The 16,970-nt window shown below is 43.3% G+C and overlaps 1 protein-coding gene across 1 annotated transcript; it reads right to left on the reverse strand.

Moving 5' to 3' along the window:
- Nucleotides 1-187: 187 nt before the first annotated feature.
- nbr1a (NBR1 autophagy cargo receptor a) lies at nt 188-16,726 on the reverse strand. The gene is made up of 22 exons (XM_083787393.1): nt 16,471-16,726; nt 16,006-16,068; nt 15,786-15,804; nt 15,596-15,618; nt 14,965-15,147; nt 14,425-14,502; nt 13,467-13,714; nt 12,428-12,547; nt 11,440-11,745; nt 10,888-11,047; nt 10,214-10,459; nt 9,395-9,511; nt 8,546-8,621; nt 8,323-8,433; nt 7,506-7,685; nt 6,032-6,223; nt 5,721-5,890; nt 5,093-5,502; nt 4,718-4,803; nt 2,992-3,079; nt 2,242-2,341; nt 188-1,964 (listed from the first exon to the last, which is right to left on the reverse strand). The coding sequence occupies exons 1-22, from the start codon at nt 16,570-16,572 to the stop codon at nt 1,755-1,757; spliced, it is 3,288 nt and encodes a 1,095-aa protein (XP_083643519.1). The 5' UTR covers nt 16,573-16,726; the 3' UTR covers nt 188-1,754.
- Nucleotides 16,727-16,970: the final 244 nt, after the last annotated feature.

Raw genomic sequence — 16,970 nt, forward strand, 5'->3', positions numbered from 1 at the left:
ACCGTATATATATATATATATATATACCAGTAACATTTTATACAGTTGCTCCAAGGAACAGCACATTTCAGTCAAGTGCACACATTCAGACTTTAACCTACTTTTGTTGAGTTGTGTAACTGGAACACAATGTATAGCATCAATGCAATAAAAGTGTGCTGAATCATAAACGATTTAAGAGAGACAGTGTTGTGCAAATTGTTTATTGGCGAACTGACAGTATAGCAGATATTTTAACATATACACTCTATGGTAGGAGATCCATTTACCAAGCACAGTAAATATATTCAGCATACTGTATATCTCTATAGCATGATCCATTTACACCACAGGTAAGTAACAATCCTCAACATAATGGTTCCAAACACCTCAGCCACTCAATATTTTAAAGCAAAAAACTAACAAACATACAATACACACAAAGGCAGAGGAATCAAACATAACAGGCATGTTCATTTAAATCTATGCTCCCACACAACACAAATAATGTAAAATCATCAAACATGACATCAGTCAGTAAATCTTCGATCAGCATTCACAAAAACATGAAAAATAAACTTGGTTCCATTAAGAAATTTGGGAATGTATCTCTGATAAGAGGTCTTGGTTCAGTTAATGCTGCAAACTGCGTGACTGTTGTAGTTGGCTCTTGAGTGACAACAACGGATATTATGCAGGCAATTTTGTGAATGACATGAAGTTGTCTACTGTTGACTGTGCTAAAGACCACAAGAAACACTACTCATCTCTCTCTAATGCTTATACCCCATCAGCTAATGGTGTCGTATACGCAACAAAGTATAAATCAAGCTTAACCTGTCATGCAGGCGCTGTAGAAAACATATGTCTAAACAAAGTGATCCATTTGGATAATTTTAGTATACATTCCACACGTCAACATCTAAAATAACAGTACTCTGATACAGAAAGAGATTGCATTGTTTAGGCAAGATTCACTACAATAAGAAAAATAAAGAGTTGGAAAGTCCTGCTCGGTCATTGTCCCATACACGCTGAACTTAATGTCCAGACACCTGGGAACAGAACCAGCAATGTACCCTAAAATAAAGCTGGCTTTAACGGGGCAATTTCGTTTTTTAAACTGTTGCTGACATTCAGTAATATTCACCATCTCTGTTCCTATTTATTTATTGATGACATTATTTTACAGAGCAAGAAGAACGTGAAGCCATATAATTCATACAAAGGGGAAAGATCTAGGAAGGTCCACCACCACAAGCCTCTGGTCCTTTTGACCAAGGCATAAAGCTATATGGTGCAGGTAGGGAAGGCAGGGGGAAGGTTTAAGCTACCTAGATTTGACCCAAATCTACAAACAAATGTGTGGTTAAATCCAACACTTGTATGAATCTCATCTACAGGCAAGGAGAGGCTGCGCATGGACACGCCATGGAGAGGAAAACCCTATTTCTTCCTCTTATATTTGTCTTTTCTTATGTCAAGTGACACTGTCCTCAACGGACCAAGCTTCAGTACACTTGCTGCAAACAAACCTATTCAAAGGCATCATAAAATAAAAAATGGTATTAGATAAAGCATCAAAACAAACTCAATACTTTTTTCCTTCAAAACAGAAAGTCAATTATCTCAAAGACAACAACATTGTGGAGTCCCCCCCCCCCCCCCATTCGCTAGTTAGAGAGAGCAAATCTCCTCTTGACATCTCAGATGAAATGCACCCCCACCCGACCACCCTCTCCACCATACTTTCCAGTTGCCCCTACCCCCCTCCATTAGTGGTGGGCGTCTGCCACCAGGTTCTGGTTCTCCTCGGCCATCTGGACCAGCTCGTTGACGGTGTGCAGCAGACTGTAGCCGTGCTTCCTCAGTAGCCGCTGGTTGAGCCGCTGGTCTCTGAAGCCCATCTCCAGCAGCACCGTCATCATGGAGGGGTCCTGCTTGGCCGGTGCTGCTACCAGCGCTGCCGCTGGATCCACCCCCCGCTGGGAGGAGAGGGGAGAGAGAGAGAGATGAAGGGTGGGAGGGAAGGGTGTGTAGAAGAAAGCGGAGAGGAGAGGGCAAGATGGAGTGACGGTCAGAGCAGTCGATGGCGGGGCGAGATGAGGACAGGAAGGATGAGGTCAACTCACTCTGGATAAGAAGTTCAGTTGAATGTCTACACATAGTAAAGTCCTCTTCTGTGCTCATTGAATTCTGAGTGTACAAATGGAACCAAACAGACCCGTGAAATAAACGCTATGGAGTTTCAGAAGGTTGTACCTGTACAGAGCAGTTGGGTCCAGTAAAGAGAGCCTTATAAGCGGACGCTGCCACCGAGAGAGCCCCCTTGACCAGTCCCTCCGTGATGCCTCCCTGACCCCTAGCGCACAAACACAAGACAATGGAAGGTTTTAGATTAGCTTCAGCAAATCATTCTATACAACTGTCTATAGTGTACAGTAGGACAGTGGTAAAGAGAGTGCAACCTCTGATGCGAATAGTGATTCGGACTCATTCTCTTTCTGAAATTAAATTGTTCTTGGGAACACCTCCCTCCCCCCAAACCCCACTTTGAGAACGACTTTACAGACTTTTGCTTTACAGAACACACTACATAGTGTGTTCTGTAAATCAGTGATCCGGTTTTGGTTCGGTTTCATACAAATTGAGTACAAATTGTCACATTTGCATAATTTTCGGTGCGCTTTATTTTGTTTATTAACCACATGAACCCTAGCATCGCTATTCTGGACATGTCATAACAGGCACACATTTGCTGAAAATAGCCGATCTACAAGCTTAAAACACGTCACAGTCGTCACAACATGTCGTGATGTGTTTTGACTTTTGAGCCTGTAGATTTGTTGTTGAATGAAAAAAAGTATAGACCCTTTAGGGGACTCTGGTCCGGCAATATAGGGTATACGTGGCTTAAAGTCTTTGGCGCTGCACAAATGCCTAACTGTATGAATGTGATGTATGGTGAACGTCACACATGGCATGAAACGCTATGCTATGGCGTCCAGGTACCTTGGCTGCAGAGCGTTGCAGGGTCTGGGGTTGTAGGTCTCAAAGGCACTGGATGCTGAGCCCGCTGAGCGTGACAGTCCAGACGATACTGCAGAACACAAAAACACACATTAGAGGAAGGGGCTTTTTTTCGGGATGTGCGGTAGAGTAGGCTATTTCCTGTTTTTACAGAAGGGATCGAAACCTAATACTTCCTCTTTGGCGGGAGTCAACACAGCACAAGATACATGTATGTCAGAGAGAAATCGACGAAACTGTATGATAGTTCAATATACTGTAGGTATGGTAGCTACTATACTATAGCTATACTATAGCTATACTATAGCTATACTGTAGGTATGGTAGGTATTATGACATGATTTATAACATAATTTTAAAAACATTAAAAGTCTTGGCCATGGTCCTTCAAACGTGTCTAAAAAGTTTGAACACTCAACTCCACTCCAGTATTTCTTGACACGAGTTTTTGTGCATGTGTAAAGTTCATCCTGAGAAGCCATGGAAAAACACATTATTTTAGCCTGTAGATGTCGGTAATTCCCCCTTTCCTGTCAACCCAAGATGCGCTACTTTGACAACTTGGTAGGAACGTCGTCAAAAATAAAAGAGTCATCTAGGCCAGTTGGTATCCAGTGTAAGGACTTGTGTTGATTGACACAGCCAACAACAGAGCAGATTGATTTTTCTCTAGAAGCCATTATTAGTAAGTATTACAAAGAAACAAAGTCGTGATCACAATGAGGAAGCGGAGAAGAGAGGGTAGGCACTAGGCAGGGAGCAGAGGGGAGGGGGCGGAGGTTTAGCGGAGATCAACGTATATCTCTGCCGTCCAACCAGATGAGACATTTTTGCATAATTATTCACAAAAGTCCAGACAGCAGAGAATACACTGAATGTTCAAACTTCGTTTTTTTTTGGTGAAATTGATGTCAAGAAAAGCCAAAAAATCTACAAAAATGTGTTTTAAATGTCACAATCCCTTTAAGACACTTTTCTAGTTTTCTAGTTCTAGTTTATGTGAGGTCCTGTTTTTCAATAACTTCAATTCACCAAATAAAGTGCTGATCATAAAAAACCTGGGTGAAGTGATAATATATTAAAGTCCTGTTGATTAGGTGATGTAATGGTGATGTAAAACAAACGGTGCCAACACAAACATTAAACGCAATTAACAATAAAAGACAATGACGTAAATGACACATTTACACATTGTCAATGCGTTTACAAAACAAACATTGAACCAAAGACAAACATTAAACCTGTATATAGGAGGGGCTAATGCCCCTCAAAAATTACTTCAATTCAACCTCAGTATATATGTACATGTATGCCAATATTCATCCTCAAAAGCAGGAGCTTTCATTTAGATTAAGATTTGTACATGTATATTCGTTCCCAAGTGGGAATCAACAAAGGTTACTCTTTCATTTTGAATGATTACCAACACTGGAGAGAGATGTTTACACCTTAAATGTCTAACCAAATTTAAAAGGGCACTGTAAGGGATGTACAGGTATGTGATCGCCTACTACTGCCCCAAAATATACTGTATATAAAGAGGGGGGGATTGGTAAAAGAGGGGGACTTTCTGGGCATTTGAAAAAAGGGGAATGAGACATTTTCAGAAAATCATGGACTACTGGGTCCCAATATACCAGGCTCAACATAGTTAAGTAACTCCCACCGGGGTGAGCAAATAACTGTAGTGATTCGAAGCAGAACTTACTATTTAGGTGGACGGCCGGTTGTCGTGGCTCATATGCTCCACAGACTGGAGGACTGGGGTCCTCGGCCAGGTACAGAGCCTCAGACCTGAAACACAACCATCAACAGTTCAGTTACACCATGTAGGCAGAGTCGGCAGACACAGTCACTAGGTAACACCAATGATTTAACCACTTGATCCGTAGCAACCCTATGCTGGGGCTAACATTCAGCGAAAATAGCATGTCGATAACAGCTTGTGATGCATTGTGAGCGTGTAGGTCGGCTATTTTTGGCAGAGATGGCGCAGAAAAAAAACAGGAGGGGGGGGGGGGCTAGTATAGAACCTAAGTGTATTGTTTTTAACAAAAATAAATATCCCTTCAGAACAGCACACCTAGGCGAGTAGAGAGCCGGCGGAGGCAGAATGGGGTCGCCGGGTAGTGGCGGGGACACCACTTCTGGGGTGAGGGTGATGGCGTCCAGGGTCTGTGAGGCACACAGCATTTGGTTGACGCTGCTGTGGACAGGCTGGACGGGGGGCGGCGGCAGCGCGATCGCCTCCTCCAGGCCCTCTGGATCGTCCAGTTCCTCGGAGCATGGCTCTTCCTCCTTCTCCTCTTCTTCTTCCTCCTCCTCCTCCTCCTCATCTTCCTCCTCCTCTTCCCGGGTAGCTCCCGCAGTGCCAGGCTGCGACAAGGCAGAGCTGTACATGGAATCCCCCAGCGGTCGGCTGGTGTCGAAGCAGTCGGGCAGGACTATGATGTAATCGTCGCAGGACGAGAGCGAGGACGCCTGGCTGCTCACCTGAAGATGACGGGAGGGGATACAGACTAGTTAAGTAGTGAGTCTTTTTTCAACTGACCGGGGGAGCCAGTGAGTAGAAGGGAAAAGGTTTTTAAAGATGTTTTGTGACGTACCACCATGCCGAAAATAGAAAAACAGACTAGGTGTGTCCACTCCACACTGTACATGCAGGATAGGTATGACACATACAGAGAGGCAAGCTGCTATTTTCCGCTCACCTCATCCCAGTCTTCTTCTTTGTCTCCATCAACATCACCATCATCATCTTTATCTTCCTCCTTAGTGTCATTCTTCACCTCCTTCTCAGCCACGGCTGTAGCCTCGCCCTCCTCCATCAGATGATCGTTGACATGCAGGTTTTCAACCTCTGGCATCACCAGAAGAACTTCTAATGGAAGAACATGTATACAGTATGTAAATAATAAATATTGTCCTATCTTTGAGACGCCACAGATGAATTACTACCAAAGTGACGCACCGGGAATGTGACATGCTCTTGTCTATGAACCCCCCAAAAAATAAATCTAACCAGGTGTATTGTCTTCTTTCTGCTGTGGCAGGTGTTGCAGCTGATGGAGATGCAAGTATGGTGGAGGCGGTGCCACGCACTCCAGTTTCACAGCGCTGATCTCGGCTTCAGCTCCCGGTAACCTCGCTGCCTTCTCAACCTCAAGCACTCTCTCAAAGAAGAGGGCAGGGCCTCGAGATACAGCAGGAAATACTGTAGAGGAAAGAAAGGATCAGCAATTTGACAAAATCCTAACACACACCTAAACTTGTCTCCCAGTGTGCCCTGGAACACTGGAGTAGAATATTGCAAAGTTGAATAAGTACTCTCTCTGATAAGCTCCTCTCCTCTAGAATAGAGTGGTACAGAACAAACTAGAATTATACTATACAGTACACTAAATACATTGCTTACTTAGTAAATGTTGCAGTCCTGGAATATATTGACAGAGCAATGGTCAAAGGTAAACTCCTTGCGCAATACTGTGTTCATTGACATCATTATATAGACCTACAGCTATGACTGTTGTACGCTGCATAAAGTAACATGTTTGACAACAACAGGATCATGTGCCCACATTCGCTATCAGGGGAATAGTATCAGACCACCACAGCAGACACTCCGGCTCTGAACAATTAACTTTGCTGAAAAGTAGAATTAATTCTTACTGTTCTCAAAAGCAAACCTTTGTGTAATCTAATCACACATGTACAGTTGTACATTATAATAATTATCATATTTATTATGAATAATATGCTGGATTACACTGTGTAACAGTATGCAATTGCTGTATGCTTCTAGACCAGGGGTTTTCAAAACGAGGGCCCACGAGGGACCATATGCGTGAATGCATAGTTCATTATATAGTGGGGTTATTTTGTAATGTTTGTTTATGCTGTGTCTTAGTCTTTTTATGTTTATTAAATAGGCTTGTTGTTTTTATGTTGCACCACAACTAAGTGACTGAGGGGAAACAGTATTATATATACAGAAAGTGACAAATAAAGTGATTCTGATTCTGAAATGCAAATGCAATATTTCAAAATATTCAAATCCTGCCAGAGATGCCCGATCCACACAAATTAGTTCTGCATCCGGTTCAGGGGGATACAGTCCAAATTAAGCAGTTAACAATAAATTGGTGCTGTACGATTCTTCCTCAAATGTGAATCTCGATTTTCCTCCACAATAATTGAGATCATGATTCAATATGTATTACTAATTTACTACATTCAAAATGTGGCACCTACTACCGTGGCTTTAAACAGACAACAACAAAGTGCCTGACTTAAAGCCAACTAGTGCTGCACGATTCTTGCTCAAATTTAGAAATGAGATAGGTGTCTGAATCTACTAGATTGCGATCTTTTTTCGATTAATTGTGCAGCACTACAATAAATTACCAGAAAATATTAAAATACTAGGAGGTTCCTCAGAGCTAATAACACGAGTTAATGAGAGGCTTAAATCCCACCTATTGGCCCCTGGCCCTTACCCCGTGTTGTGCGGCCGCTGTGCGCGGCCCTGCCAGGCGGTTTGTGGTCAGGGGCCTCCTCCAGGGTGAGGGAGCGAATGACGGTCTCACAGAGAAACTGGGCTCCGCTTATCTCCTCGTCCCCCTCCTCGTGGCTCATAGCTTCCACTTGGGCTTCTTGTTGGGGCCCTACATTCACTCCTGGATCAAAACACACGGGACATCATAAATACATTCCCGTTAATAAATACATTCCCCCCTTCTTTAGCATTGCACTACGCTAACACTGCTCCCACTTCTATCTCCAAACGCCACGGCGCCCCGCACCCCTCGCGCAACATTGTTCTGTGCTCTGGGCATCAACATAGGCTTCTTCAACGTGCTTGCATATTTATATTGACTTTATTTTCGCCAATATCAACATATAATGTAACATCGCGTCTTCCGATTGACTACGCCCGATCACGTGACACGCACGTCCATGTTGTACAATGCATGTTGGGTTACAGGTGCATGATTGGGAAGCCAGAAGTGTGTGTGTGTATCGGATCGCACTGGGACACACACGCGTGGCCCGGAGAAACAACAACACGGAATGCGTGGCGCCAGAGGCGCGCAATAATTCTAGTACTATTAAATTTGCAGTATTTTATGGATTCTCTTAGGATATATGGAGGGATATTGATTGATTATAAAATATGTAAATCTAGGGAAGGCTTTACCGAGCACAAATGCTTTTTCCCCTGCAATATCACTACACCATCAGCCACAGATTTATGAACATGTACATGAACATGAACTGCACAGTAACATGCTCTGCTGTCGCACACCCACTTACCGAAAAGGTTTCTGACCCCTTTGACCTCTGTGTTCTCTTTCGTGAGTGGAGGGTCGACCTTCTCCAACACCAGTGCATCATGGGGCAGGGGCGACATGCAGGGTGTCAAATCTAGCAAAGAGGTGGAGCAAATATGACCAGAGTGCTTAAGATTTATAACTAAGCAACACAAAAAAGAAGGGAAAAAAAAGACCATATCAATAACTATACACATTTAACTTACCCACTGGAGTATTGTTAGGAACTTTCTCCAACTCTTGCACAATGTTTATATCCAGTAATTCAAATGACAGCAGGTCCTTGGAACACAAAATAGGTGTAAGGTTTATTAAGGCTGAGGCACACACACACACACACACACACACACACACACACACACACACACACACGTATGTATTTTAAAACACCGCTTTTTCCATTGTTGTGGATCTGTCCACATGCAAATGCAATTGTCAACCTGACAATTTTCTTTTTAGAAAATGTGTTGATAGGTGTATCTGTTTGGTTTCTTAAATACCCAGGTGTAAGTGTGGACAGGTCGTTCGTTTTATGAACATGGAACATTTATTCAAGTATATTATCATTAAAATTATTAGTGAAAACTAACAAATCTAACGGTCCCATGGATTAAAGAAAAATAACATCTCACGACTGGGAAATGTGCGATTTCAGAAACAGTGTGAAAGAAGCCTTAGTGCTGTTTCTATAAAAACACTATGTAAAATTATGATGTTTTAGTAATATTGATCCCACTGTTCAACATACTGCCAACCAGGTGAATAAATCACAGATTGAAGCTTTAACATTTGCTTTTATGAAATATCCAAGATGCTTCATCTGCACAGTTTGACCATTTCCAATGCTCCAATGATATTAAAAATTAATAACCTAAAGTAGCCAATCTTCAAGCTCTCAATGCACCTGCGATTTTGAAGATCGGCTTTCCCTGCACAACATGCGTCCATAGAAGACACTTGCTGGCTTCTGAAATCAGTCGTGGCGACTGAGAACATTAATCTGCACGCTCTTGCTTTGTGTGTGCGCAATGCGCATGTGTCTGCCGTGTGTGTACCTGTGCAGTGAGCAGATCAACTGATGGGAAGTAGTAATCTCTGTGTGTGAGGTCTACTGACAGCATGTTGTCCCTCGACCTCTTCCTCTCCTCCTTCTCTGTTGGCCTCATCTCCTCCTTCTGGTGCACACACACACACACACACACACACACACACACACAATGAGGATATGGTATTATGGGGGATATTCTCAAATAAAATCATTACCATTATCATCATCAAGTAGTTTTAAATAGGGGAGATTGTTTCCTAATGCATTGTGATTTGGGAGCGCTCCTAGCCTCCTACAGTCCTTAAAAATGTAATGTATACTATATCAACGGCTCGATTATCCACTTAAACCAATAAGCCCTATTTTATACTTTGTCGCACAACGGTGTCGTGCATAAATTGTGAAAATAGCAGAACTACAAGCTCACAACAATGTGCAGCGCGTGGTTGAGCTTGTACGTCGGTTATTTTAACATTATTTTGAAGGTTTTTGAAACTTGAAAATGTTAGTCTATAATGACTCGATTATTTATCGATTATTTTATTTACATATCGATTACTGATTATTATTTTCTTTTCTTTTTTTAAGATATTTTTGGGGGCTTTTTGCCAGGAAAGGGGGAGAGATATGTGGGGAAAGACACGCAGCAAAGGTTGTCGGGATCGGGACTCAAACCCGCGACACGCTGTCAGGCTGGATTACCAGCCAAGGTGCCCGGACCGCTAGGGCAGCCCGGGCCCGATTATGATTTTCTAAACTGTTGCGTCCCTAATGCAATGATGATCAGGCTGGTGGTCGTGGTGGCGGTGGGAGGGGGTAGACTTGCCAGTCTCTTGCTCTGATGGCCGAATGCGTCGCGGCTGCTGGGGTCCACCAGGATGCTGCACCAGACGCGCGGGCCGAACTGGGCGCCGCAGTGCGCCAGCCTCCAATGGGACGTGTACGTCCCCTCCATCACCGGGGCCACAAAAGCCACACTGACCACGCCCACCTGTCCCGGCTGCAGCAAGGGGACGGCCACCTCGCGCTTCTCCTCCGACGCCAGGCCCAGGTTACCCCACATGAACTTCAGCTGGGTGGAGGAGGGTGGGGTTGGGGCGGATGGGGCACATGGACACACAAACACACACAACAGGAGTAACCAACCATAACGGACACACAGACGTGCACACACGAGCACGGCACACACGAGCACAGAACACACAAGGACGGAGTCGACGTGCACCAAGATGGTGTGGGGGAGGGGGATGTATACAGAAAGAGTGACAAGACAACAAAAAAACAAATCGAAACAAAAGACTGAAACCCAAATACAGATTCAACTCAACTTAAAAACAATCATGATGGGCTCAGACAAAAAGGATAGAAGAGGCATTAGGTTGGATAAGAAATCTATAAGAAATCTGTTGTTAGAGGATGAAATAAATAGAGTGCAGTAACAGTGGCATAGAAGAGCCTGTCCGCTTAGTGGAGGGGGGGGTGGGTGGTGGGGGGGGGTACCTTAGTCTCTGAGGTCCAGCTGATAGTGCCTGAGTTCCGCATCTTCCAGTATTTGATGAACTTGGTACCGGGCTCCAGACGGGTGCCGTCGGGCAGATTTTCATCCAGAAACAAGGCAGCCATAGTTGGCACCAAGGAGGTGTGCGAGACCCCGGGATCCCTGGTTTCAAGTGCACAGAGCATTGTTGAAAAACAGCCCTGGTTTCTTATGAGACCCATCTCTTTTGTTCTCTACGAATCAAAAAAGCAGGATCCCAGATTTTTTTTCTTTTTTTTTTGCAGCTCAAAAGCAAATTCTTTTTCTTAGAAAATCTATGAAGCAGCAGGCAGCAGCAGTTTTCACATTGTGAGGTAGTTCCATCATTTTTCCACCACCAGAGCAGCCAGCGATACACTCATACAGACTAGATTACAAAGATGGCATATTTGGATTTTTTTTTCCTTGAGAAAAAAAAAGACTTTTTTTTTTGTATTTTTTTGTATTTTTTTGCATCCATGCTGGGCATAGAAGTGCCCAGCACTGTCGGACGCGCTCCCCGGGGTGGCGCTTACTCTGGACTGGAGGCCTGGGGGTCAGGGACTGGGGCCGGAACGGGACCTTGGGGTTGGGCTGGACCTGAGGTGGTTTCTGGAGCGGCTGCGGGAGTCGGGGGCAGGGCTGGGGCCTGGGTGGAAGCCGAAGCCATGTTTGTCGGATTGCTCCTGCCGGAGGTAGAAGGCCCGCTCCACTGCAGGCCCCTCTTTTCAAGTCTCAATTTCTTCTTGATCTCTTTCACCTCGGCGCGCAGCTGTCGACGCTCGGCTTTGAGGCGCTGCCGCTCAGCCTTGCGTACTGTCCTGTCTCCTCGCCTTGGGAACCTGGTTTGACATATTAATCAATAAGGTCCACCTGTTGACCCTTTTCATTCAAGTTTATTCTTCCCATAGACAAGAGCATCTAGAATAATGCATCAGTTACTGTAAACTGGCTGATACAATGCACTATTGAATTAGTGAGTATTTCTATCTTTCTTAATTTCGTATTCCATTGCTGTGAAGTCCAAAAAAGAATGTACGCGCAAAGAAATCTGGCCCACACAAATTGCCATTTTGACCAATTCGTCCCACAAACTAAATCTTTTTGATGCCTCTCTACTACAGGGTTGAAATATCTTCTCACGAGCACATCTGGCATGATGATGCTTTTACATGGCCACAATCACCGTTTCCATGATCACTGGAAAGTCTGAATGCACATAATTAAATATTACCAACTCTCTGAAGATGTTTGTGAATAGGATTTTTGTTTGTTTGTTGTTTTTTTTGTTTGTCGTTTGTTTGTTTCTCATTTGCATAGAAATGTCTGCATATGACCTAATTTAAACACATACAAATAGGACATAACATGCCATTTGCTTGTCCAGAGTAGTTGGGGGTGTATTTCCTCTTTTGGGGTGTTTTGAGAATGAGATGGTTTCATTTTGTCTTACGTTATTATTTAGTGGACCGTGATCCGTTTGTGAATTCTCTCCTGTGTGTTCTTTATATCTGGCTGACTTACCTCAACTCTCCAGACATCCCATGCTCAGGGATAGAGAGAGGGGTCTTGGTTCTCACCAGGTTGTGACTGGGGTCATGGTTATGCCTGCACATCTCACACAGGATGCAGGATGGGCATACACTGAACAAGGGGCGGGGAGGGACAACACAAAAAATAAAAATGATATGAATAGTAGGGCTGGGTGACATGGACAAAATCAAATATCACAATATGTTTGTAATCTGAGTTCAAATATATTCTAACATCTATTACTGTTCAAAATGTTACAATTCCACCAACTTTTGGCCTGTGTTATTTCACATTACGTCCACAAGAGGGCAAACCAATACAACAAGAGACACATCTAGTAATAGGTGCATTTTATTTGAGCATAAACATGAACGCAGTCAAGTTTGACACAACATTCGTGATGACTTGCTTTTGAAATCTACATACAGTTAGAAAGCTTTGGTTTAAAATAGAATTAGGCCAAACAATTTGAGAAATTTCACTTGAGTGCATATTTTCAAGATGTTGCTAGTGATGTGAAATGGCAGGCCATCTGTAGCTTACATACAACTTTGTCTCAAGGTTCCACAATTTTGCCTTTTACTGACCAAGAACCGAAGTACTTCCAATGGGGCTTTTCAGATTGCTAAGTGCTGATCATTCTCTTCACGGCTGAGCTCATTTATGAACTCTCTGCCATGCTGCTGCTGCTGAATTATTGTCTGTTTTCAGCTCAATGAATATGCCTGAATTAATATTTAAATCTGATATAAAATGAAAGTGTCTGTCTAGTACAAACATAGCAACGACCTGCATACAGCACTGTCCGTTGGGGACACACTAAATTGCGAGATGGTTTATAACATACAACCCAAGTTCAAAGGCGGATAGACACTTTTTTACAATTCTAATAGCATTCACTAATGAACCATCGTTTGACAACCCTAAAACACATAAAAGGATTTGAGATTCCATTTGTTCAAATTTTGTCTCATGCTCAATGTCGTCCACATCTTTTCACAATGCAAAGCATCTGAGGGGCTTGGTCTACCTGCATTTGTAGGCGCCCTCGGAAGTGAGTTTGTTGCAGCTGCTGCAGTTGGGAGTGTAGCCGAGAGACCCATTAGAGGTAGAGAGTCCAGCCCTGGGCCCTGTGGCCCCAACTGTAGCACCACCTGTGGCCCCACCCAGGGCCCTGGGGGTCACGTGGGTCCTTTCAGTGGCTTTGTGGGTGCAGCACTGACCGGAAAAGTCATTACACATCCTTTCCACTACCTCCTTGACCACCTCGTCCTTGAACTAGGGAAGAAGGGGATTTAAGGTTGAATGTGAATACAAAAAAAAAAACAGGTAAAGTGCCTGCACACGGCCAGCTAACTCAAATTGCACTGGATGAGAGATTGTTGACCCGTAGGTGATTTTCCACAAAAAGTTCAGATTTGTTGAACTTTGACGAAACTGCTTCCAGTGAAATTACAGCTTCACATGACATTACATTGACGATGATGGGGAAACATGGGGATCCCATGTCTTTCAAAATGTACCAAACGTTATTATAACATAACTACCCAAAACTACCCTTCACATCTGGAGTTGTTAATAGCGTTTTGTTTTTTAAATACCCAATAGTCATGTTACCATGGTGAGGACGCGGATGAACTACTCTGTGCTCCACTTTAGCTGTGAGTGAAGAGCAGACTGCTCGTGTAACCTAGCCTGGAAGTGAGCATACAACACACGACAGGCTTATGCCACTTTTAGAAATGAAAACTAAACGTAGTAGTATTAACCACATGAACACTAGCATGAACAGTCGGCATGAATGGCATATCTACAAGCTCACAATGTGCTTGTAGATCAGCTATTTGTAGTGAAGATATTTGGTGTAGCGGGGCGGGGAAAGGAGGGGGCCTAGTATAGACCCCTGGGTCTCTGGTCCTGTCAACCAAGAATATTGGGTCTAAGTGGTTAAGTTACTAAGTGTTTATATTTCAGTAGTAAAACCTCACCTTCTCCATATAAGATCTGAACCATACCGGCGGCGGTTCATCCTCCGACCGGTTGCCTTTGCTGTCCTTTACAGCCACCTGTGTCACACAGAACAGACACAGCCTTTACACAAATGTGTGAAGCTTAAAAAGAAAAAGGAAATATATATATAATATAATATATATAATACACACACATATAGTATGCTTTAGAACTAGTGCATGAATGCATTTGGGTCATGATGACATCCAAATACAAGAGCTTGGTTCTACTTCAATTTACAGTTTGCTACATGAATGCAAACACCATGGAAGTTCATTATCCGAGTATTATACAATCCAATTCACCCAAACTAAAAAACAAATGTGGGGCAAATACAGTGAAGGTATTTCATAAATCCCAACAGGAGTCCTTAAAACCATACAAGATACTGAAACTGATTCACAAAAACCAGAAATTCACCGGGTGGTTGCTGGCATATCACTGGAGCTAAACATAAAGCGTATGTATATAAATAGAAAACTCTACAAGAATGTCACCATATGCATTTTTTTCCTTACAGCTTCTCTCTCAGGGGTGACCTGCGTGCCTTTCTCCACCGTCTTGACCCTGGAGGGGTAGGGTGGAGCGGGCCGGAGATCCCCTTTTAACTCCTTCACCTCCGTCTTCAGTGGGCCTCCGCAGGCCTGACCCTTCATCTTGTAAACATTCATGTGCAACTGGTTGCCCTGCTTCTCTGCACTCTGCTTGTGAAAAAACAAACATCAAGCACATACCATTGGAGCTCTGTACAATTAGCCAAAGCCACAATAGAGAGTATGGACATGGACACTCAGGTGTCTTAAGAAAACCATTCACGAAGAGAACGTGAGGAGTCCGGTGAATTGAATATGAAGGACCCCAGTGGAAACAAGCCATATGCTTTCTTTTTTGGGGGGTTTGTTATCTGCTTAGCAGACCTTGTATTGAACAGTACTTTACTGTGATGTTTTCTGCAAACTGTTAATAAAGTAATCAATCTATCGATGTCTGAGTAATAGAGTACCTAATGCTCATGTGCTTGTCATTTTGTGATGGTGACATCATGATTCTTGTTGGAACATGGAATCAACTTTTATTAAAAACAGAAAGACAATACAACCTGACTGTAGGGATGAGATGATGTATATATTATTATGCAATATTCAATACCTTGACAGCTTCTTCATATTCCTCTGGAGAGAAAAAAGTAAATACACAGTCAGACATGGTTTAAATACTGAAGAACAGTGCAGTGAGTGCATCAAAGACAAAAAGTACACCTTTGAATATTCCATACTTTTGTCATATAGCATATTAACAGAGAAGACAGAAAACTGATTTAATAATTATCTTCGCATACCTTGGCTGTTTATGCAAATCTGAAACAGGAGAGAGACAATTATAGTCAAATCGTGTTGAGCATAAAATAATAGTAGACAACTAACCTAGAGATAGCATGGTTGCATTGTGCCAACACCACAAGCTCAATTCAGTCGAATAATAATAATAATACATGTACGACTGTGTAATAGCAAGGACAGGACAGCATGCCATAATAACCACTTTGCCCTTCTTCTTACCTCTTCATTGTCTTCGTCAAAATATTTCACTTGAAAGTGGCTGATCCCGAACGAAGCTTTAATCTGAAAATATCATTAGAAAGAAATCATGGATTAATAATAATAGCAAAACCAAAAATAGATACAGATCATGAAAATATACAACGTGTTCTATTCAACCACAGAGACACTGACTGACTTCATTATTTGGTCAAACTGACAATGATAGCAACAACATGGCAGAATGTCCTTCAAACGGTCCATTTGTTTTGTGCTTAAAGCCTCATTGTCGCTTGCCAAAAACAGAGAGAACAGATCTACAAGCAACGCGTCGCGTTCTAGATCTGTTCTTTCTCTCTCTCTCTTTTTTGCAAGCGACACCGTCGTACTGGGGAGTCAGTTGGATAAGCGAGGCTTCGGGGCCTTCTCTCTCCCTTCTCTTCTTCACCAAACTGCGCCAGCGCTCTAGCCTGCCTGGCTGCTCACCCAGGCTTCCACCGAGTCCCACTCCGATGTGTCCACGTCTGGAGCGAGGAATCTCTTCACGTTCCCCCTGAAATTCACTTTAATGGTGACGGGGAGCCCCATGACGGCGGTTGGGTTTTATAATAACCGAGCGCCGGTTATTATCATCATTTGCTGCTTGGGAAATCGCACGGAACAATTTGATCCGATCCCCCCCCCCTTCTTCGTTTCTGTGTTTTCTCTCTTTGCCCTCCTCGATTACCTCCTCTTGTTTACATCGTCAGCTGCGTCTGAGAAAAATACGATGACGCGTTTTTTTTCTTCTTCTTCTTCCTCCTCCTCTCGCTCGTTTGTAGTTTTTTATCGTGGCGGGTTCGGGTTGCAGCCAGCCGTTGCTTTGGTGGTGCATGCAGCCGGTACTGAGTAGAGAATGATGTTTTAGGATTTAATTTACTTGACTGAACCAGTCTGACTGAGCATGCAATTTGGGTCAAAAGTCTTCAAAAGCGGTCTCAAATTGC

This window comes from Protomyctophum parallelum (assembly GCF_964188405.1).
Source record: "Protomyctophum parallelum genome assembly, chromosome: 17".
In the NCBI taxonomy this organism is placed as follows: domain Eukaryota; kingdom Metazoa; phylum Chordata; class Actinopteri; order Myctophiformes; family Myctophidae; genus Protomyctophum; species Protomyctophum parallelum.

Bases quoted from the DNA above. Each gene is read 5' to 3' on its own strand.
- nbr1a (XM_083787393.1), bottom strand. From the start codon at position 16,572: ATGGGGCTCCCCGTCACCATTAAAGTGAATTTCAGGGGGAACGTGAAG. The intron at 13,715-14,424 runs GTGAGGTTTTAC...CTTCTTCCCTAG, and splicing joins TCAGATCTTATATGGAGAAG to TTCAAGGACGAGGTGGTCAA. The intron at 11,746-12,427 runs GTAAGTCAGCCA...ATGTCAAACCAG, and splicing joins GGGATGTCTGGAGAGTTGAG to GTTCCCAAGGCGAGGAGACA.